General features: G+C 64.2%; 2 protein-coding genes across 3 annotated transcripts; one reads left to right on the top strand and one right to left on the bottom strand.

The window, feature by feature from the left end:
• Positions 1 to 4,849: 4,849 nt before the first annotated feature.
• On the bottom strand, positions 4,850 to 13,855 carry LOC138822829 (E3 ubiquitin-protein ligase RNF166). The gene is made up of 6 exons (XM_070015762.1): positions 13,671 to 13,855; positions 9,757 to 9,913; positions 7,258 to 7,370; positions 6,851 to 6,965; positions 6,580 to 6,687; positions 4,850 to 5,848 (listed from the first exon to the last, which is right to left on the bottom strand). Exons 1-6 carry the CDS (start codon positions 13,823 to 13,825, stop codon positions 5,783 to 5,785), a joined length of 714 nt encoding a protein of 237 aa, XP_069871863.1. The 5' UTR covers positions 13,826 to 13,855; the 3' UTR covers positions 4,850 to 5,782.
• Positions 13,856 to 13,986: 131 nt separating this feature from the next.
• LOC138822826 (cytoplasmic tRNA 2-thiolation protein 2-like) lies at positions 13,987 to 20,287 on the top strand. Of its 2 annotated transcripts, XM_070015758.1 has the most exons (15): positions 13,987 to 14,107; positions 14,894 to 14,968; positions 16,641 to 16,719; positions 16,826 to 16,885; positions 17,603 to 17,663; positions 18,040 to 18,149; positions 18,261 to 18,529; positions 18,607 to 18,742; positions 18,909 to 19,040; positions 19,233 to 19,324; positions 19,403 to 19,506; positions 19,587 to 19,725; positions 19,816 to 19,882; positions 19,962 to 20,020; positions 20,092 to 20,287. In XM_070015758.1, exons 1-15 carry the CDS (start codon positions 14,040 to 14,042, stop codon positions 20,165 to 20,167), a joined length of 1,527 nt encoding a protein of 508 aa, XP_069871859.1. In that variant the 5' UTR covers positions 13,987 to 14,039; the 3' UTR covers positions 20,168 to 20,287. The 2 variants fall into 2 exon arrangements, with proteins under 2 accessions (XP_069871859.1, XP_069871860.1); XM_070015759.1 differs by lacking the exon at positions 19,816 to 19,882.
• The last annotated feature ends 84 nt before the right edge of the window (positions 20,288 to 20,371 follow it).

Raw genomic sequence — 20,371 nt, 5'->3', positions numbered from 1 at the left:
TCCGGGGTCTGGTGAGGCGTTGGGCGTTTGGGCGCGTGGCCCATGGCCGAGCCTGGCAGCTTTGGCTGTCTGAGCTGGGACCCGGAAGGTGGAAGGATGGGAAGGCAGGAGCAGGCACCGCCGGGTCACTCCGACACCCGGCGCCTAGCGGCACAGCACGCAAACGGCCCAGACGGTGCGCCCCTGCCCGGCCAAGCCTCTGCGGGGTGAGCAGCAGGAGAGTCCAGCGCGCTTCCAGCCTGAGGCCAGGCATAGGGTGGGAGCCCAGCACGCAGGTGGCATGGGGAGGGGCGAGGCCTCCCGCGACCGGTGGCCCCGGCCTGCCTGCTGCTTAGTCACCTGTTCCTTGGCCATGGAAGGTTTCTATTTGTGGCTTTGCAGCCCTCCCTCCCCGGCCCCACACGGATAAGGCCTCAGATGCCTGGAGTCCTCTGCCTGAGAGATGGACCAGTCCGCATTCTGTGGCCAGGTCCACAGCGGGCTCATCAAGGCTTGTTGAACTGGATGAAGGAGAATTGATCTTCTGTCCCCGGGGCAGCGGGGCGGCGGCTCCTCTCTGAGCTTTTCTGTAGAAGCATGCGTGTGCGGGACAGGCACAGGGCACACGCGCCTGCCGGCTGCGCTCAGTCACCTTGGGACTCGGAGCAGAGGCTGGCACAGTAGTCAGTGCAGCCCAGGTCTGCGTGCAGACAGATGGTGTAATGAGACGCACCTGGACCTGTGCAGCCAGTGTCAGTAGACACTTGAGCCCGTGACCATCCACCGGCCCTGCCATCAGTGTGGGCCTGGTCACCCCAGGGCAGGCCAAGGTTCGTGGGCCCTGCTAGCTGTCACGGTGGCTCCTGGTGAAGTGAGCCTTTCACAAAGCTGGGAGTTACACGAAGCAGACTGGATGCCTGGGCTGGAGGCTGAGGCGGGATTGGGGTGGGCAGAGCTTCAGAACGGAGCTGGGGGCTGGTCCAGGAGGCAACGTGTGTCTGCACACACATCTGTGCACTTGTGTGTCCATGTATGCTGTGTGATAGTGCAGGAATGATCGGTGCAACACGCAGACAGAAAGCCGAGGAGGGAGAGTCTGTGGATGGTTCTAGGCATCCTCCGGGGCTCGGGTCCAACACATAGTGGCCTAGCCCCACACAGGGGAAGGAGAGCCTGCGATGCTCTCCTGTGTGTCACCGGAGGACCCCACTTTGGTTCAGTTAATGTCCTATGCTCTCTAGTCCAGCCACAAGGGGACAAAAGCCTGCCCATCTCCACTCATTCATCCCCCATGGTGACAGAAGGGAGATTTGTTAAGCCCCCTGGCTTAACTGGCTGGTGGTAGATGCTCACCTAGCACACACAAGGCCCGAAGTTCAATCCCCAGCACCACCAGTTACACACGTGCACACACGTGCACACCCCCCCCAACACGCTCTTCCAGGAGATCTGTGGCCTGAATATGCCAGGGCTTCCCTGCCAGCTTGCAGTGCTGGCCATCTGCCTCACTGGGCAGCGACCCCCAGCCCTGGACTGGGCTGGAAGTAGGCGGCCCTGGGCCCTCTGCGGTGCGCTGTTGGCAGGCCCAGCAGCACTCAGGGCGGGCTGAGCCGCCTGGCCATGGCGAGGGACACTGTTCACCTCTCCCCCGTCAGCCACCTCCACGCTCCGTGCCCTAGAGGCACCATCCCAACCTTTCCACGTCGTGGCCTGGGAGCTGGCAGATGGCTTCCGGGGTGGATTTCTTCCTCTTGAAAGCTGTACAGTCCTCCCCCATGCATGGAGCCAGTTTGAAGACAGGCCTTCGTAGAGTTATGAAGACAAGAGCCAAGAACGGATGACCTCCTAAGGCTTGGACATCTGGAGGGAGGAGGATGTGAAGGGTGGGGTGGCCAGGCCTCCAGCCGCTGGGCACGCGTAGGCTGCCTGCCCCCGCGGCCCTCCATCCCAGGGAGGGTGTCTGGGCCGAGCCTCCAGGGTGACCTCTCCCTCCTGCGCTGAAAGGTGCCGCTAAGAGCAGAGAGCTGCGCTCGGGCGCCCCTTCACCTCAGCGGGCTGGGCACCGGCTGCAGCGTGGGTGCAGAAGCCTCCGCCTACCTCAGGGGCCTGCCACCTCCATGAGGTGCCAGCGTAGTGACCAGCGGGCGCCCCAGGTGTGCCTGAGTGCCCACAGGGGCCTGCCACCTCCATGAGGTGCCAGCGTAGTGACCAGCGGGCGCCCCAGGTGTGCCTGAGTGCCCACAGGGGGGCAAGGCAGCCGGGCCACATGTACCCCATAGATGAGGCGCAGGTGGAGGACGCCACACTTGACGTTCTGGACCACCAGGGCTGCAGTCTTGGAATTCGCGTTCTACTATACCCATCCCATGGAGGGGGGTGGAGAGGCGAGGAGGGGGACGGGGCGGGGGGAGGAAGGGGAGGAGGGGGAGGAAGACAAGGAGAGAGGGGGAGGATGGGGGGAGGAGGAGCTCCTGCAGTGGGAACAGGGAAGTGTCCTGGGAGCCACAGGGACTGGTGAATCCAGCGTCTGCCTCAGGCTGGCTGCCCACTCCTGCCTAATGGAGAAGGTCCCGCGTCCCTGGCTCTCTAAGAAGGAGGGTGTGAGCTCACACGTTGCACAACCTGAAACCTAAGGTGCGTCCACACCGACCTGAGCCTCTGAGTCCCTGGACTCTGCGGGGCACGCGGCCCCGGCTTGGGGGTGGGGGTGGAGAGGGAGGCCTGGCTGGCTTCCTGTGGCCATAGCCGGGGGAAGATGGAGACTGGGGTGCAGAGCTCTGGTCTCAGAGAGGATCTCCACGCCTGCCACGCACCGACAGGCGCGGCGGGAGCTGCCTGGTGGCAGCTGCGGGGGGCTGACCCTCAGGAGGGGCAGCCCTGTGCCCTGCGGAGGACCTCAGCGTGGAGGCCCCAGGGCTCCCGCGGTGGTGGGAGGAAACGGGGTGCTGGCTGCTTTCCAGAGCCCGGGGCTCCCCCTTGGGCCTGGAGGAGCTGTGGATGTGCGGTCACCGAGAGGGGCTGCGGCTGGGGGGGGGGGCGGCCGGGGGCGGGGCCACAGCCGGGGGAGGGGCTGCGGCTGGGGGGGGGGGCGGCCGGGGGAGGGGCCGTGGCCGGGGGAGGGGCCATGGCCGGGGGAGGGGCTGCGGCCGGGGGAGGGGCCGTGGCTGGGGGAGGGGCGGCGGCCGGGGGAGGGGCGGCGGCCGGGGGAGGGGCGGCGGCCGGGGGAGGGGCCGTGGCCGGGGGAGGGGCTGCGGCCGGGGGAGGGGCCGTGGCCGGGGGAGGGGCCGTGGCCGGGGGAGGGGCTGCGGCCGGGGGAGGGGCCGCGGCCGGGGGAGGGGCCACGGCCGGGGGAGGGGCCGTGGCCGGGGGAGGGGCCGCGGCCGGGGGAGGCCCTTCTGTGGGGTGCAGACCCCTCCGTGGGGTGCAGGCCTGTGGTGGTGCTTGGGAAGCGCAGTCCTCACGAGCAGGGAAGATGGCTGTCCCACCCGCCACCCACCCCAGGCCCCTGAAGGGTGGTCTCTGGGCTCCAGACGGCTCTAAGGAGGCAGGCCGTGGGAGGCCCACGAAAGGGGCTCCCAATGGCAGGGTGGGTCAGGTTCCCAGCCGCCTCCCCCGTGGGGCCTGCTGAGCACAGCGCGTGTGGTGACGGCTCACCCCGGGGCGCAGGACTGACTGGCCACCGCCAGCCAGATGCGGTCACAGGGAGGCTCCCGCCCGGCCCTGCTTTCTGGGTCTGGTGGCGGCGGCGGGAGTGTCACAGGCTGTACCTGGGGACAGGTTCCTTCCCACTCCTCCGTGCCTTCCCTGAGAGATCGAACTAGATACCAGGGCATTCAGGGGTCGGCCCAACTGGAGCCCACACTCACTCTGCTCAGTACACACCCTGACCTCGCGGGCAGTGCACTGCCAGGGGCCACCGTGGCCTTGGCTCCTCCTCCCTCCTCTGTGGTCGCGGCACTCAGGGTCCACAGCTCCAGGTAAAGTAGCCGCAGGGCCTCAGCTACTGCGGTTTCCACAGGGGCCCGGAGCTTGGGCAACGTCCGTCCGAGGGTGGATGGAAAGGTGAGGTTGCTGAGGTCAGAGCCGGCTGAGGCAGGTCCCACGCGGCCTCAGGCCCTGGATACCAAGGGTCCCGCGCAGGATGGCACCTGCATCACTCACCAGTGGGCAGGCCTAGGCCTGCAGGGGCAGCACCCCCGGCTCCACTGGCAGCTCCTGCCCAAGGGCGACAGGCTTGGCCAGGCGCCAGGGGGCGGGCACAAAGCCTGCGGGGCCCGAGACCCAGACAACCGGCCTGGGCCATCTCTGGTCGCCTCCCAGAAGGCAGGGGGAAGTCAGGCTTGGCTGACTGCGGCCCAGCGCTGCTGAGGGCCCCCAGCCACAGAAAACATGCAAGGGGGGGCCCAGCAGCCCTCACAGCTTCGCCCGGTGCTGGCCCTGCTGAGTTATAGTTATGGGTGACCTGGGTTTGCCTGGCTCAGGCCATAGATTTTGCTGGAGAACACACTTCTTCTTAGAACAAACCGTCCAGAACAGATCTGTCTCTGGACCCCATCTGGGAAGGACGGTAAGAGGCCACAGCAACCACCTACAAGGACCGGCCACCGGGTGACCGCTCAGCCTTCCAGTGACCTTCAAGTCAACAGGGCACCTGGTGGTCCTCAGGAAGCTGGAAGCAGTCGGCCTGATGCACCGCACCAAGACCCCGCCCCGGAAAGGAGAAACGGGGTCCCCGGCTGCTTCAGAGCGGCATCCACACCTCACGGCTCTGCAGGGGAGGCTGGGCCCGGGGCACAGGGGGCCAATCCCCGGGGTGGCCCCCGGCAGAGCCGTGCTGAAGACTGAGGAACTCCACTTCCAGACTCGCACGGGTGCTTGGAAATGTTTTATTTAAACGTTTTCGAAAAGACAGCAATAATTTATGCCATGAACAGAAAAGGAGTGCTGACGAGGGTTCTCTGGCCGCTGCTGGGGAGCGCCCTGCCCCAGTAGGTGCCGGGCAGGGCCCCCTGCACGCTGGGCCGGCCAGAGCACACCTCCAGGGGCGCCGGGCTTCTTCCTGGTTGTCATAAAAGCCAGCAGATGACAAGACCCACAAAAAACAACCCCCCACACCCCGACGGGTGGCCGGGGCTGCGACACCTGCCCCGCACACAGGCCCAGGCCCAGGCCCAGGCCCGGCTGGGCTGAGCGTGCCCGCCATCCCGACCCTCTAGGCGCTGATCCCAAACAACGGCTATTTTTAATGTTTTTTTTTTAAAAATATAACTTTGTTAATGTTCCATAAAAATACTATTCATCCTAGTCAAACACAGATATTGCAATATGAAGAGTAACTGCTTTGTCTTTGCTCTATAAAATGTGAAAAGATTATCACGCGGGGTAAGATAGAAAAAACGCCAGGATTCTAAGTATCACAAAGCCAGTACCAAAGGCGCAGGGGGGCGAGCCAGATGCTGGCTGGCTCAGCCTCAGGTCTCCTCCTGCTGTCCGGCAGTGGGGCGCACATCTTGCGCACCACATACTCTCCACCTCGAGGCTCGGAGGAGATGGCCGACTGCGTTGACCCAACGGGCCAGCACTGCCCCTCAAAGCACCGATAACCCTGCTTCTCTGCTGGTCAGCCAAGACTGGCCGGCCAGCGTCCAGGCTCCGGTGGCCCTTGGATGGCTCTCCTCGTGCAGGATGACTCCACCTGGCCTGCAAGGTGTTTCCTGTGCGAGTGCCGGGGTGGGGGCTCCAACCCTGTCCTCGGGGAGAGGGCGCCTCGGTCCCAGGCTCGAGCAGGCCGCTGGGCGTGCCTTCAGTTCTCAGAGAGAGACAGGGCCAGGGCAGCCTGGAAGGCGGCTTCTTCATCAATGCTATAGTCCTGGAAACAGGAAGTGGAAATGGGCTGGGCGTGCAAGCCCCCCTCCATCTCCCTGCCAGGTTTACCCCGTTCCCACTCCCTGCACTACCCTTGTTGGGGATACCGGCACCTGTCCACGTCAGGCCTGCTTGCCTTCCCAGTTCTGCCTCAACAGGCTCCCCAAGGGCAGTCTGCAGACACGTGGCCGGGGCTGACAGGGCAGGCATGGGATGGAGAGCCTGGGCTGAGAGGATGGGGCTGTCTAGGGGTGGACCGAGTGGAGGGCCAGGCAGCCAGGGGCTGTGAGGAGCTGATGGAGTAAGCCAGGCCATGGGAAGGAGCTGCACCAGAGACCTGGTGAGGGTCTGCAGGCTGCCGGACCCCTGCAGCTCAGGGAGGGGACGGAGGTGAGGACCTAGAGCGTGCGGTGGGCCAAGTTTCTCCAGCTTTTCTCCACAAGCATGTTAGAAAACACATGGCCAACCCCAGGAGGCCGTCCTGGAGGCCAAGGCCCACTGAACACGGGCCCAAGTCCCGGGCAGCGTGGGTGTGTGGCGCCCTCCAGTGTCCACTTAATCTTGGCACGTCACAGCTCAAAGGGAGCTTGGTCCACCTGCCTGCTCAGAATCGGGGCCTTTAACGCTGGTTAGGAGGGGCGCACAGGAGCTGTGGGTGAGTCGCAGGGTAGGAGGAGGGTGGAAGGAGAGACAGAGAGTGGGGGCGAGGAGGAGGAAGGCAGGAAGGTGACCTACCACAAAGGTGTCGTAGGAGAACTTGTGCCGGTGCAGCAGGTGCTGCAGGAAGTTGGCGCTCTTGTAGCTGGGGTCACCCCAGGGCATGGCGGAGCAGATAGGACACACCTGCAACACAAGGCCAGCACGCGACAGGTTTCCAGGCAGCCTGGGCCTGGGAGGAGGCCCGGGCGGTGGGGCGGGGCGGTGCCCCAGACTCACACAGCAGCACGAGCTCTGGGCTCACCACGCGCGGGGCGGGGTGGGGAGAGGTGTGGACTCTGGTGCTCACCACGCGGTTGGGGTCGCTGCGGTGACTCTCCACGCAGTGCTTCACCAGCTCCTGCTGGTCCAGGTTTCGGGCGCCACAGTAGGGGCAGGTGAATGTGGACCTATTGGGGATGTTGCTGGAGGGGTGGGAAGAGAGGGAATAAGGCTGGGTGCCACCCCCATCTCTCTCCAACACCGCGAGGCCCAGCCTGCAGGAGCCACACTGTCAGCCGGCGGGAAGGAGGCAGCGGGAGCCGGCTGGCCCTCTTGCCTTGTCTACCAGTCCGGTCCGTCTCCACGAAGGGCTGCAGGCTGCGGCCTACCAGAGAGGGGACTGTGCAGCCCATGGGACAGGCACTCTGGCCACAGCTACCCGAGCCCGGCCTGGCCCGGCCTGGCCCGGCCACACCCGCCCCGAGGGCTGCCTACCTGGGAATAGGCTGGGATGTGGGCACCACAGGAACAAACTTGGGGCAGTTGGCCATCTGCTCCTGGACTTTCAGGCAGGAGGACACATGGACCCTCATCTTGGCCAGGGTCACCTAGGGGACGGAGAGAGGGCAAGAGGTGTTGGGAAGGCTGAGGCCGTGGCCCCCAGGACAGGCAACAGCCAGCAAGTCCCCTGCAGCAGCAGCAGCAGCAGCACACTGGCCCGCTGCCGCTCCAGCAGCCAGGGCTCCGGGAGCCAGGTGGGGAGATGGCACGCGGAGCGGCCGCAGCCCCGCCACCACGCTCCACACACAGCTGGGGCCACAGGCTCGGGCGGCAGAAAGGAGCTGCGGTCCGGCATGCATTAGCAGGGAAACGCACCTCCTGATGGGAACCTGGAAAACCCTGGGCAAAAGGCAAACAGCACAGCAACACGGCGTGCTGGCCAACCCAAGTCGCTGGGCAAGGCCTGGCTGTGGGCAGAGGCAGACCCGGAGGCCTGGGCTGAGGAGGGGCAGCAGAGGGGGCATCTGAGCAGGAAGAGGAAGAGCGAGGGCCAATGCTCCCTTCAAGGTGGGCCACGAGCGGCTGCCACCGGCACGTGGGAGGGGCTGGGAGGGTGGCACCTTCCCCGAGGGGGAGAACCTGTCCCTGAAGCCGCGGTCACGAACCCAGGACCAGCAGGTAACCAACGCATACTCCCGGGCCAGGGTTCTCTTTGATATTGGGCTGCTGGACAGACACCCAAGCTGGCAGGAAGCTGTGCAGGGAGACGCGTGCCCCAAAGACCTCGGGCAGAGGCCTGAGGCACTGGGGGAGGGGCAGGCCCCTGTCCCTGGGGTGCTAGCAGGAGATGACCACCCTGCCCAGGACAGAGTCTGACTGGGGCGTAGCAGGTGACATCTGAGCACCACCATAGCACACCCCAGCGGCTCAGCTCACCGCCACCAAGCACAAGGTGCCCCAGGATGGACCAGGGGGGCCGGAGCGTCTGAGGGGACCCCAGGACGGCCGCGGGGGCCGGAGCGTCTGAGGAGACCCCAGGACGGCCGCGGGGGCCAGAGCGTCTGAGGGGACCCCAGGACGGCCGCGGAGGCTGGAGCGTCTGAGGGGACCCCAGGATGGCCGCGGGGGCCGGAGCGTCTGAGGGGACCCCAGGACGGCCGCGGGGGCCGGAGCGTCTGAGGGGACCCCAGGATGGACCAGGACCAGGGGGGCCAGAGCGTCTGCGGGGACCCCAAGATGGACCACAGGACCTGAGCGTCTGAGGGGACCCCAGGATGGACCGGGACCAGGGGGGCCAGAGTGTCTGCGGGGACCCCAAGATGGACCACAGGACCTGAGCATCTGAGGGGACCCCAGGATGGACCGCGGGGGCCAGAGCGTCTGAGGGGACTCCAGGACAGGCCACAGGGCTGGAATGTCTGCAGGGACTCCAGGACATACTGGGACCAGAGGGACCGAAGCATCTGCGGGGACCCCAGGATGGACCGCGGGGGCTGGAGTGTCTGTGGGGACCCCAGAACGGACCACAGGGCCTGAGTATCTGAGGGAACCCCAGGACGGGCCACAGAGCCTGAGTGTCTGCGGGGACCCCAGGATGGGCCACAGGGCCTGAGCATCTGAGGGGACCTCAGGACGGGCCACAGGGCTGAAGCGTCTGCGGGGACCCCAGGATGGACTGGGACCAGGGGGGCTGGAGCGTCTGCGGGGACCCCAGGACGGACCAGGTGGGCCGGAGTGTCTGCGGGGACCCCAGGACAGACCAGGGGGGCCGGAGCGTCTGGGGACCTCAGGACGAGAGCATCTGTGGGGATCCCAGGAACAACCACAGAGCTGATGTCTACCATGACAGGTGAGAATCACTGGCCAAGACACAGCAATGTCTGAAATGTGCACTGTACACGGCCCCTAGCTGTTCCTTCCACACCCTGCTCAGGACTAGGGTGTTTTTGGGGCCTTGGGCCCTGGGCTGCGCAGCAACAGTGCCAGGGGCATGGCAGGGGCTAGGGGCATGGTGGGGAGGGAGGGGGAGAGGGGGTCACGGTGGGGGGCACCGCGGGGAAGGGAGGTGAAGTTCCTGGCCTGACCACTGGGGGGAGGCCTCAGCGCACTCTGCAGTGGGCGGCAGGCCCCGCCCCTCAACTCCCAGGTGCTCGGCCCCGCTCGGCCCCGCTCGGCCCACCTCCCTGTTTGGACAGCATGCCTCCCGCCTTGGAGCCACCACAGCCCGTGTGCCCAGCAGCACCCAGGGGAGGCAGGCTGAGCAGAGACAGGCGGTTGGTTCAGTGCAGCTCGGCGCTGTGCACCTCAAGCCCGGCTCTGGCTCCATAGGAAGAGGGAGGGCAGGGGAAGGAACGCAGGCATCGGAGTGCGGACGAGAGCCAGCTTCACCACAAGAGGAGCAGCAGCCTCTGCAGAAGAGCGGGGCCCACGGAACGCCGCCGCGCCCCCCCCCCCCCCCGGGGCAGCCCAGCCCAGGCCCACACCAGGTCGCACCTTTTTGCTGCATCCCCGACAGGGCGCCTTGTAGGACGAGAGCTGCTTTTCCACGTGGGCGGCCTTGTCCACTTTCTTGGGGTCGAAGGGCAGCCGGCAGAGTGGGCAGAGTGGGGAGGGCACCTGCAGGCACGGCTGGAGACACTCCCCGCAGAACCTGCGGGACACGGGCCTGAGCGCTGCTAGCAGGGGCCCTGCCAGGCCTCCAGAACCAGCCAGAACCAACCAGCATGGGCAGGGGCGGCCCAGCTGCCGCTGGGATTTGTGGAGCTGGGAAACACCAGCTGGCTGGGCCGTCCGGGCTTTAGGGTGCTGCTCTATCTAGCCTCAGCCCTGCATCCCACATCCTATGAGGTCAGACTGCGCCCTGCAGGCTCCGGTCACATGTTGATGATGCTAACTCGGGAGGCACCGGGCAGCCCCAGGGCTGAGGAGGAAGGTGCAAGGCCTGGCCCTAGCTGGCCGGCTCCCCAGGCTGCAGGGACTCTTGCACCTTGAGCCATGCTTTGGTGGAAGGGCTGCCCTGGGGCAGGTTCAGGTACTAAGCACTCACTTGGGACTCTAAAACCCCCACAAGCACTGTCACCCAGAAAGACCAAGTTAAGCAGCTATGTGCTCTGAGCAGGCCCCAGACTCCAGCTGGGGTTTGTGCCCCATCCCCTGCCTCCTGACAGCCCCCCACAAGAGGGGGGTGAAGAGAAGGACGGGAGCATGCCCACAGGCCCCTCCATGCAGCCTCACAGGAAGTGCCGGGGGCGGGTCCCGCATGGATGCGGAGCACCAGGCGGTGCTCAGCAGGCGGGGCGACCCAGCCCAGCAGGATGGCAAGCTCGCCAACTGCGAGAAGGCTCCGGGAGCACAGTGCATTGCTCAGCCTCTCCCTGACGTGCCCGGCAGGCTGGCATGGGGTGGGGATGAAGAACCACACTGGACAGAGGCTAAGAGTTTACAGATGACTCAGCTAAAGACAAGGGCCACCACACGCTCTCCCTCCCTCCCCAAGAGAAGATCCTTTGTACAAAGAGGAAGCAGGCCCCAGCTTCCGGCAGAGCCCCAGAGTGCCAGCTCCCTTCTCTTTCTACCCTCTGGTTTCTGGATAGTTCTGTTACACTGCGCCGAGAAGGGAGCAGTTACCCCGAGACCCACCTGCCGTGAAAGGACCCTAACAGGCTCTGCCTGACCACGAAGTGGCTCCCTGCCCTTCACCTCGCCCATGGGGGAGGTCTCTTCAGGCACCTACACACCCCTCAGCACCCCAGCAAGTATGTCCAGGACAGCCTGGTCCCAGAGTTCAGCCAGGGAGGCCTCTTGCTTCACCTCTTCACTAGAGGAAGAGGCTGGTGAGATGATGCTGACAAAGAACATCCAAGTGTTCCTGGGATAAGAGGTAGCCATGGCCTGGGTGTCCATCAGCAGAGGGGCAGGTGCACAAATGTGCTGTATGAATTTGGTCATAAAAAAGAGCAAAGCATTGATATCAAATAGACAAGCCTCATAAACATGCTAAGTAAAAAAATAATAATAAAAGGGCCACATTTTGTGTAATACCATTTATATGAAATGCCAGCACACCCAAATACACAGACCGGCCTGGGTACTGGCTGCCAATAGCTAGGGGGAGGGGAATGGGTACTGAGTTTCCTTCTCTCTTGTGCCAATGGCTATGTAACTGAACAAACTAGAAATCACTGGATTCTACACCTGAAGTGAATAAATCGTGATGCACTGCACTTTTTCTCAGTGAAGTTATTAAAATTGCACAAGGCAAGGCCACATGAGCAAGACCAGTGTAAGTCACGGACACTTCACTGGGCAGAGGAAGAGGGTCCATGTGGAACTGGGAAAAGCTGGTCGCTGAAGAAAATGGTGGTGAAAGTAAGAAGGGCAGCTGTACTTCCCTTTGGAATGCAGGGAAGGCTGGAGAGGAAATGTGGCTCAGGGTGACTGTCCCCAAGTCAAGGCCCCTAAGGAACAGGAGACAGGGCTCTAGGGCCTGCTTCTCCCACAGGAGTTTCTGCCTGAAACTGCACAGGGCCCGGTGCTGAGCCACTTCTCAACCGAAGAGACAAGGGCAGTGGGTGTAGGCCCAGCTCTTCTCCAGGCCCTGAGGACTGCCAAGGGTGGACTGCAGGCCACAGGACCTGCTCTGGGCTTCTGGACAGGTGATGTTTCGGGCGTCAGTGGGGCCAGTAGACTGTGCTGACCAGCAGAGGCTGCCTCCAAAGGCTTTGTGGGCTGACTCACAATTGTGTGCACCCTGGCCCACCTGCCTTTGGACCTAGACGTGGCTCACCCCAGCTGTTTCTTGATTGTAATGGGCCACACCTCTGGGGACCCAAGAGAGTTACTTGAATCCTCCACAAGGCTCTACCAGTTGGCTTCCTGTCCATGCCTGCAACTCAAAAGCCCTCCCTAGACTCTCCTCTGTCTGGGTTCTAGAGCAGTAACACCCACCCCATGCGGGCCTCCTCTTACCACCAGAACACCTTCTCACGGGAAGGAAACCGCTTGTGGTCAGTGGCTCTTGGAGGGGAAAGAATCAGCAAACTTTTAAGAGGTGTCAGGAGAGGCCTTAAACTGTGCTCATTTGCCCACATTCTATAACTGTATCTGACAGGAGTAACAACGAGAAGACATCGGTGGAAAAGCTTTTCAGTCCGCCCATAAACTCCTGCTTTTTCCCATGCACATCACATTTTAAGAAAAGACTTCTTTTGGGGGGAGGTGGGAGGGTGGATACTAATTTTTGCAGACAATGAAGCGCAAAGTACAATGGCTCTAATCAGGGTGAAGAAGTCAGAACCATTGTGATGCTCCAGGCCTGGAAAGGTTTTTCAAAGACCCCAGCAAAACCTCATGAATAGACTAGGAGGTGCAGAAGACACCTTAAGACACTTGCGAGTGTGTGCTATCAAGCAGTAAGTCCTGGGCGGTGCCACCGGCTCACGCCTGTCACCCTGCTACTCAGGAGGCTGAGATCTGATGTTCAAGGCTGTTAGCCAGTCTGAGCAGGAAAAGTCTGTGAGACTCTCATCTCCACTTAACCCCCAAGAAGCTGGAAGTGCAGCTGTAGCTCAAGGGGTGGAGCGCCAGCCTCAAGCAGAAGCAGTTCAGGGACAGCCCCGAGTTCAAGCTCCGTGACTGGCACTACGGTCCAACGCCGCTGCAGAGCCGGGGAGCGGCGGCGCCCGGGCTGCCGGCTGGGCTCTCCCTGCGGACGGCGCCGGTGCCACCTGACCGAGGGGGGCGGCACTGGACGCCGACGAGGTCCCCGCCGCCTCCCGCCTCCCCGGCCTGGCAGTTCCCGCACCCGCAGCCCGGGAAGGCAGCTGCTTCTGTGCGCACGCGGCTCCCGGGCCTCCCACCCGCCGGGCGCGCCCTGCCCGATCCCGGCCTCGCGGAGAACCCCGCACGCTCCGCACCAGGCTCCGCCTCGCCCGGGGGCGGTCGGCGCGGGCCGGGCCGGAGCTCCGCGGGCCGAGCGCCGCCTCCGGGGTCGGTCGTGGGGGGACCCGCCGTGGGGGGACCCGCCGTGGGGGACCCGCCGTGGGGGGACCCGCCGTGGGGGACCCGCCGTGGGGGACCCGCCGTGGGGGACCCGCCGTGGGGGGCCCGCCGTGAGAGGACCCGCCGTGGGGGGCCCGCCGTGGGGGACCCGCCGTGGGGGGCCCGCCGTGGGAGCGGGCCGGGGCCGGGAGCCGCCCGCGGGCGGAGAAAGTTGACAGCAGAGCCACAAGTCATTCCTCCCGGCCGCCGCCCGCTCGGCGCAGCGGCTCTGCGGCGCTCCGGCCCCGCGCGGCGGCGGCGGCCCGTGGGCACACGTCCGGGCCGGGCGGCCCCGCAGCGGGGCGGGCCCCGCGCCCCGCGCCCCGCGCCCCGCGCCCGGCCGACCCCCGCCCCGCGGGCGCGCTCACGTGTGGCCGCAGCTGCCGATGGCCACCGGCCGGTGGTAGACCTCCAGGCAGATGGGGCAGCTGTACTGCGCCTCCAGGCCGCTGTCGCCGCCCGCGGGCCCGGCCGGCGCCTGCCGCTGCTGGGCCGACGCCACCAGGCTGCGGAACATCGCCATCCCGGGCCAGGCCGCGTCCGCCGCCGCCGCCGCCGCCCCCCGCCCCCCGTCCCGGCCGGCCCGGCCCGGCCCGGCCCGCGCGTCACCGCCGTGACGCCACCGCGCCGACGTCACCGCTCGCCCCGCCCTCGCCTCACGGCGCGTCGCCGCCGCCGACGTCATCAGACGGCGCGGGCGCTCGGCGGGGCTGGCGGCTCCGACGCCCGGCGCCGACATGTGCCAGGCCGGCGAGGACTACGCGGACCCGGCGCCCCGAGAGCCGGCGCCCCCGCCCCGGCCCAGGTGAGAGCCCCGGGCCGCGTTCGCGGTTCTCCGGGCCGGGCGCGAGCGGCCTGCCGGCTCGCGAGGCCCTGGGAACCGCTCCTTCCGGTCCGCCTGGCCCCCCCCCCGTCCCCCCGTCTGTCCACACCCCCGCCCCCCCCCGCCTGTCCCGCCCCCTGCCTGTCCCCCCGTCCCCCTCACCTGTCTCCCCTCCGCCTGTTCCCCCCTTTCTGTCCCACCCTCCACCTGTCCCCCCTCACCTGTCCCCCCTCCGCCTGTTCCCCCGTCCCGCCCTCCGCCTGTTCCCCCCTTTCTGTCCCACCCTCCACCTGTCCCCCCTCACCTGTTGCCCCCCCCGTCGTCCCCTCCGCCCGTTGCACCCTATGCCTGACGCCCCCCACCCTAAACCCTTCGCCTGATGCCCTCTCCTAGTCACCCCAGCCTGATGCTCTCTTCTTGTTAGTCCTCTCCCCCCAATCTGGCAACCTGGCTCTGACTGCTGTCTACTCCCTGTCGCCCCTGGCCCCTGACTGACACCTTCTGCCTGTCACACACACCCCCCCCCCCCCCGTTGCTGTCCTGTCACTGGAGGCCTGTCTCCTCAGAGACCCTCACATGTCCCCTAGGCCTGCTTTTCCAGGCCACACATTCTTCCAGCCCAGGGCCTTTGAGCTGTTGGTTAAGACACAGACAAGCCCCAGGGTACCAGGGAGGGTCCTCTGGTCCGGCCTTAGGTGGCCATCTGGTCCGCTAAGGCAAGGGGGCCTTGCATCCACATGCTTGTTCTCTCCTCCCTGACCCTTCAAGAGGTGAGCAGAAGTGTGTGAAGTGCAAAGAAGGCCTGCCAGTGGTGGTCATCCGCGCCGGAGATGCCTTCTGCAGGTGAGAGCCCTGCTTCTCAGGCTTTTTTCTTCTGTTTAAAAGCATTGTTACTCTCGGCGCCGGTGGCTCACGCCTGTCATCCTAGCTGCGGAGGAGGCTGAGATCTGAGGATCGCTGTTCAAAGCCAGCTTGGGCAGGAAAGTCCGTAAGACTCTTATCTCCAATAAACCACTAGAAAACCGGAAGTGGTGCTGTGGCTCAAGCAGTAGAACACTAGCCTTGAGCTGAAGAGCGCGAGACAGCACCAGGCCCAGAGTTCAAGCCCCACAACTGACATTTAGGGTTAGCTAGGATACATCTGACGCCATTCAGAGCATCCTGGGAACTTGCCAAGTGCTCTGGGTAGAAGTTGTTTACCTTGTAGGACATCCGTTTTATCTGTGGGAGCAGAGGCTAGGAAGGAAAGCTCATTGTCCCCCAAGTCCTTTGGCCAGGAACAAGATGTTATTTCCAGAGGGTCCGGGGCGGGAGGGCAGCACTAGGTCTCTGCATTTTAGCCTTTTAATTTCTTCTGTTGTTGGATACTGTTTAGAATAGGGCTTGTTTGTTGAGTAAGTAATCTCTTCCTCCTCCTCCTTTTTCTTCTTCCTTTGTGCCAGTACTGGGGCTTGAACTCAGGACCTGGGTGCTTTTTTGCTCTAGGCTGGCACTTGAGCCACCCATTTCTGGCTCTTTGGTGGTTAAATGGAGATGAGTTTCATGGATATGTTTCTGCTCAGATTCTCAGATCTCAATCTTCTGAGTAGCTAGGCTTACAGGCCTCACCCACTGGTGCTTAGCTTCTGAGAGAATTTTTAAAGCAGATAATTTTAGATCTCACCCCTGGAAATTCTGACAACTGGTCTTTGTGAGTCTAACATGCAGCCAGGGTTGAAAACATTTGCCTTAGTAGCCTGAGTCAACTGAAATGTTAAGAGCTTCCCAGACCTGGTGGGAAGTTTTGACTATGTTTTTTTTTTTTTTTTTGGTTGTGGGGCTTGAACTCTGGGCTTGGACCCTGTCCCTGTGCTCTTCAGCTCAAGGCGAGCGCTCTACCGCTTGAGCCACAGCACCACTTCTGGTTTTCTAGCAAGGGGGGGGCGGGGGGGGTCTATTGGAGATAAGAGTCTCACGAACTTTCCTGCCTGGGCTGGCTTTGAACCGCAATCCTCAGATCTCAGCCTCCTGAGTAGTTAGGATTAAGGAGGGACCTGAGGATGTGTGTTTGGTGCAGATTCGGAACCATTTCTGCCTAGCAAGGCCTAGATACATTGCAGCCTCGGTTGGCAAGCCTGGAGGCCCGGGCTGTTGTGCCTCTCTACAGCCTGCTTAGCATTTCCTCTTCCACTCCAGAGGGGCAGTACCTAGAAGCCAATCATCCATCAGCGTGTCTCCTCGTGGGCATCAGGCCTGGCTCATCACTTGCCAGTCTGAGTCTGCCCTTTCCACCAGCTGGGGTGCATTAGCTACGGCCCCATGTTCGGTATAGCTTGCAACCTTCAGGGACTAGGTGTGTTCCTGGGAACCTGGTGCACCTGGCAGCTGCATCTGCAGTGCTGCATTCCACCCAGCCCTTCTCCAGGCTGTGGCAGTCTCTAAAGGCGGGCATTCCCAAGAGACAGATGCTATTGCCATTGGGCCTTGGCTGTACACCGTTGGTGGGCCAGAGCAGCCCCGTTTGGCTCCTTTACAGGGACTGCTTCAAGGCACTGTATGTGCACAAGTTCAGAGCTATGCTGGGGAAGAACCGCCTCATCTTTCCTGGAGAGAAGGTAGCCAGGGGCTTCCCTACAGGCTCTGAGGGTGGGCTCGGTGTGGGGTAGACGCCTGTGTGTTAGAAGGCACTATGTAAAACTGTCGATGTTTCCTCTTCCCCAGGTGCTCCTGGCATGGTCGGGGGGGCCTTCGTCTGGCTCCATGGTCTGGCAGGTCCTTGAGGTATGTTCAAGTTGAGTCAGGGAGCTTCCTGCTCAGCTGGCTCCTACGGCCTTGTGTAGACAGGAGCCAGCAGCCCGCTCCTGCACGGCACTGCTGGGGTTGACGGCAGGGGCAGAGACCAGAAGCCACATCCTGGATACCCAGCTGTGCCCCACTGTGCTCTGTTCATTTTCCAAACCTGCATCACCATGGTGCTGCAGCTTGGCCAAGTACGGCTCATGGGGAGATGGAGAACGCTTGTCAGAAGTGGTCTGGGCAAAGAGTGCAGCATGTAAGGGGAGGAGATAGATGTGGGGGGGCTCAGGCTGTGAACCCAGGACGTGGGTGGGCCCTAGGGCTCTGGCCTTTCCAGGTGGAGGTCTTGGAGCAGGGATGGGGCACGTGTGCTCCTGCCACGCCGGCTGAGGGGCAGGCAGCCCGCAGAGTGCTCCTGTGCCTGGTCCCCGTCCCTGCTCAGGTGGAGCACGGCCCCGGCCGGCCAGCCAGCACTTGGGTGGCATCGCTTGGCCCAGCTCCCTCTGCCTGAGGCCAACTCTGTTCTGCAACAGAACTACAGATTTCTGAGACCTACACAGTGTGCCTTTCAGCGCGTTGGCCTGCTCAGCCCTGTCCGCAGGCCTGCCTAACCCTGCACCTGAGCCGCTGCTTCTGCTTCCTGGGAGCAGCACTCCTTCCGTCTGCTGGGAAGGCGATCCTAGGTGCTGCTTCTCCCCGCAGGGCCTGAGTCAGGATTCTGCCAAAAGACTGCGTTTTGTGCCGGGAGTCATCTTTGTTGATGGTATGTGTGCTAGCGCTAGATGTTGAGGGCCGCCCTGGAGAGCCTCCTCTTGGCGAGGCCTGCCTGGGAGGGCCTTTCGTTGAGGCTCTGGTAGGGACACTTCCAGCAGTGGGCACTGAAGTACTGTCCTGAAGTGTCAGACTGCCCAGATTTGGGGCGAGGGGCCGAGTGCCTGCCCTGTGTTCAGTGCCGGTGTTGGGTAGGATGTGGAGGGCTGTGTGGCCTCTCTCGCTCTGCGGAGGTACCTGCTGCCAGCTCTGAGAACCTCAGAACCGCCCCTGTACGGAGTCTGGGAGTCTGGCCGTGCGGGCGTTGGTCCCCTCCTTCCCCGCCCCAGGCATCTCTGCAAGCCCACACCCTCCTTTTCCCACTGCAGAGGGAGCAGTCTGTGGCCAGAGCCCGGGAGGCCGAGCAGAAACCCTGGCTGAGGTGCAGCGGATCCTGCAGAGCGTTGGCTTCCCGTGGCACGTGGTCGCTTTAGAGGAGGTGGCTGGGCTGTCCTGGGAAAGGACCTGGAGGGCCATGGGTGTGCCCATTCCTGCTCCCGTGCTCCCCCAGGCTGGGCCCTGAGCTCATTGGCCTCTGGCATCCTGGCAGGTGTTCAGCCTGCCGCCGTCGGTGCTTCGCTGCCCTGCCCGGGAGCCAGGAGGGACGGAGGAGGGCTACAAGGCAGCAGTGGGCAGCTTTCTGCAGCACCAGCTGGGCTCAGAGGGCAGCCGCGGCCCGGCTCAGGGGGGAGAGCAGACGTGCCCACCCCACCCAGGCCATACCGGGTCCCCTACAGCTGCGCAGACTGCGGCTCTGTCCAGGCTGTTCAACTCCGTGAAGACATTGACGGCCAAGGAGGAGCTTCTGCAGACCCTCCGGTGAGCCCGTGCCCCGGGCCCTGCCCTTGCCTCTGGGACCCTGGCTGGCCTCTGCAACGGCCGCTGCTCCTTCACAGGGCCCACCTGATCCTGCACGTGGCCCGAGTCCACGGCTACTCCAAGGTGATGATGGGGGACAGCTGCACCCGCCTGGCCATCAAGCTCATGACCAACCTGGCCCTGGGGAGAGGCGCCTTCCTCGCCTGGGACACAGTATGCGGGGGCGGGGACACATACGTGGGGGCGGGGACACGTACGTGGGGGCGGGGCCAGGTGCCCCTGTGCCCTCACCTGAAAGCCTCTGGGCCGCAGCCTCGCCTGGGGGAGGGGGTCTGGCCCCGCCTCAGGCAGGACCTGGGTCACCCGCTGCACCCCTCAGGGCTTCTCAGATGAGCGGCACGGGGACGTGGTGGTGGTGCGGCCCATGCGGGATCACACCTTGAAAGAGGTGGTCTTCTACAACCGCCTGTTCGCGGTACCGTCGGTCTTCACGCCGGCCATCGACACCAAGGTGGGTCTGCCGGGGCGTCCCTTCCTTTGGCACACATCAGCTGATGAGAACCCTACGTTGTCCTGTCATTCCTGATGAGAGGCTGTGGCCTCACGGGGCCACAGAGCGGACATCCCTGGCCTGCTGTGGAAGCAGGGCCGGTGCGTGAAACCCTGTCCTCCACACCACCTCCCCCGCCCCCTCCTCCCCCAGGCACCCGAGAAGGCGAGCATCCACCGTCTGATGGAGGCCTTCATCCTCCGGCTGCAGACCCAGTTCCCCTCCACCATCAGCACCGTGTACAGGTGTGCATGCAGGGGGTGCTGAGCCCACAGCCAGGCTTGGCTGGGGGTGGTGCCCGTGACTTTCCCGCCTACCCGCAGGACGAGCGAGAAGCTGGCCAAGTCCCCCAGGGAGGGCTGCGCTGCCGGCCCCGCCGGCCCCCACTGCCTCCTGTGCATGTGTGCGCTGGACATCGACACCGACGGTAGGTGCCGGGTGGGAGCAGGCCAGCGGGGGGCGGGCTGGCGTTTGGGGCTTGGTGCCCTCACCCCTCTCTGTTTGCAGATAGTGCCACTGCCTTTGGGGCTCAGACCTCTTTGCGTCGCTCAAAAACACCCCAGGCTGAGTGTGGGACTCCCACTTCACCCTGCGGCAGCCTGAAGCCAGGCAGGGGCCAGGCCTGCTGCGGGGCGGCCTGTGAGAGGTGAGTCCCTGCCCCATCTCCCTGCAGCTGGAAGGGGGGGACACCAGGGCCTGGGCAGAGCCAGCTCCACAGGTCCACTCTGCTCCCCAGGGAGGAGGCCCCGGCCTGCGTCACCGAGCAGCTGTGCTACAGCTGCCGGGTCACCATGAAGGACGTGGTGAGTGGACGCTCCTCCCCCAGCCATGGGCACCGGCACGCTCGCCACCCCTCACCCCTCCTGGCTTCTTTTCCTGCAGCCCTCCCAGGACTCGCTGCCCCCCTACATCCTGGCGGAGGCCCAGTCCCGCAGGCAGAGGTGAGTGACGCCTGAGCTGCGAAGCCCCTTGTGGCGTCCAACCCGCCCGGCGCTCACTGTGTGCTCCGCAGGGACCTGGTCATGCAGGAGATCCAGGAGTACCTGATTGAGGACAGTGACAGCGAGGCTGAGCAGGCTCAGAGCTGAGCCCGGAGGACACACCTGGCCGGCGCGGGAGGGCTGTCGGCGCAGGGCGGGAGTCAGGGCAGGATGGGCCTGGCCCGCCATTGTCTATTTGTATAAATAAAAACATTTTTAATTAGAAAACTCTACAGTACGCGTGGGGCTGGGCCTCCGGGCCCAGCTGGCTGGCCGTGGACTAGGCTGGGCCCACGGGGCTCGGGTGGGACA

The sequence above is a fragment of the Dipodomys merriami genome, unplaced genomic scaffold (assembly GCF_024711535.1).
Source record: "Dipodomys merriami isolate MVZ:Mamm:240054 unplaced genomic scaffold, mDipMer1.0.p SCAF_116, whole genome shotgun sequence".
NCBI lineage: Eukaryota > Metazoa > Chordata > Mammalia > Rodentia > Heteromyidae > Dipodomys > Dipodomys merriami.
Note: the sequence above shows the minus strand (reverse complement) of the source record. Positions and strands in the feature narration are given on the sequence as shown.

Excerpts from the sequence above, each read along its gene's own strand:
- LOC138822829 (XM_070015762.1), bottom strand. The coding sequence starts at position 13,825 with ATGGCGATGTTCCGCAGCCTGGTGGCGTCGGCCCAGCAGCGGCAGGCG. Across the intron at positions 6,966-7,257 it reads ACATCCCAGCCTATTCCCAG|CAACATCCCCAATAGGTCCA; the intron begins GTAGGCAGCCCT and ends CCACCCCTCCAG. Across the intron at positions 6,688-6,850 it reads GCAGCGACCCCAACCGCGTG|GTGTGTCCTATCTGCTCCGC; the intron begins GTGAGCACCAGA and ends CTTGTGTTGCAG.
- LOC138822826 (XM_070015758.1), top strand. The coding sequence starts at position 14,040 with ATGTGCCAGGCCGGCGAGGACTACGCGGACCCGGCGCCCCGAGAGCCG. Across the intron at positions 19,507-19,586 it reads GCTGGACATCGACACCGACG|ATAGTGCCACTGCCTTTGGG; the intron begins GTAGGTGCCGGG and ends CTCTGTTTGCAG. Across the intron at positions 19,883-19,961 it reads GGGTCACCATGAAGGACGTG|CCCTCCCAGGACTCGCTGCC; the intron begins GTGAGTGGACGC and ends CTTTTCCTGCAG.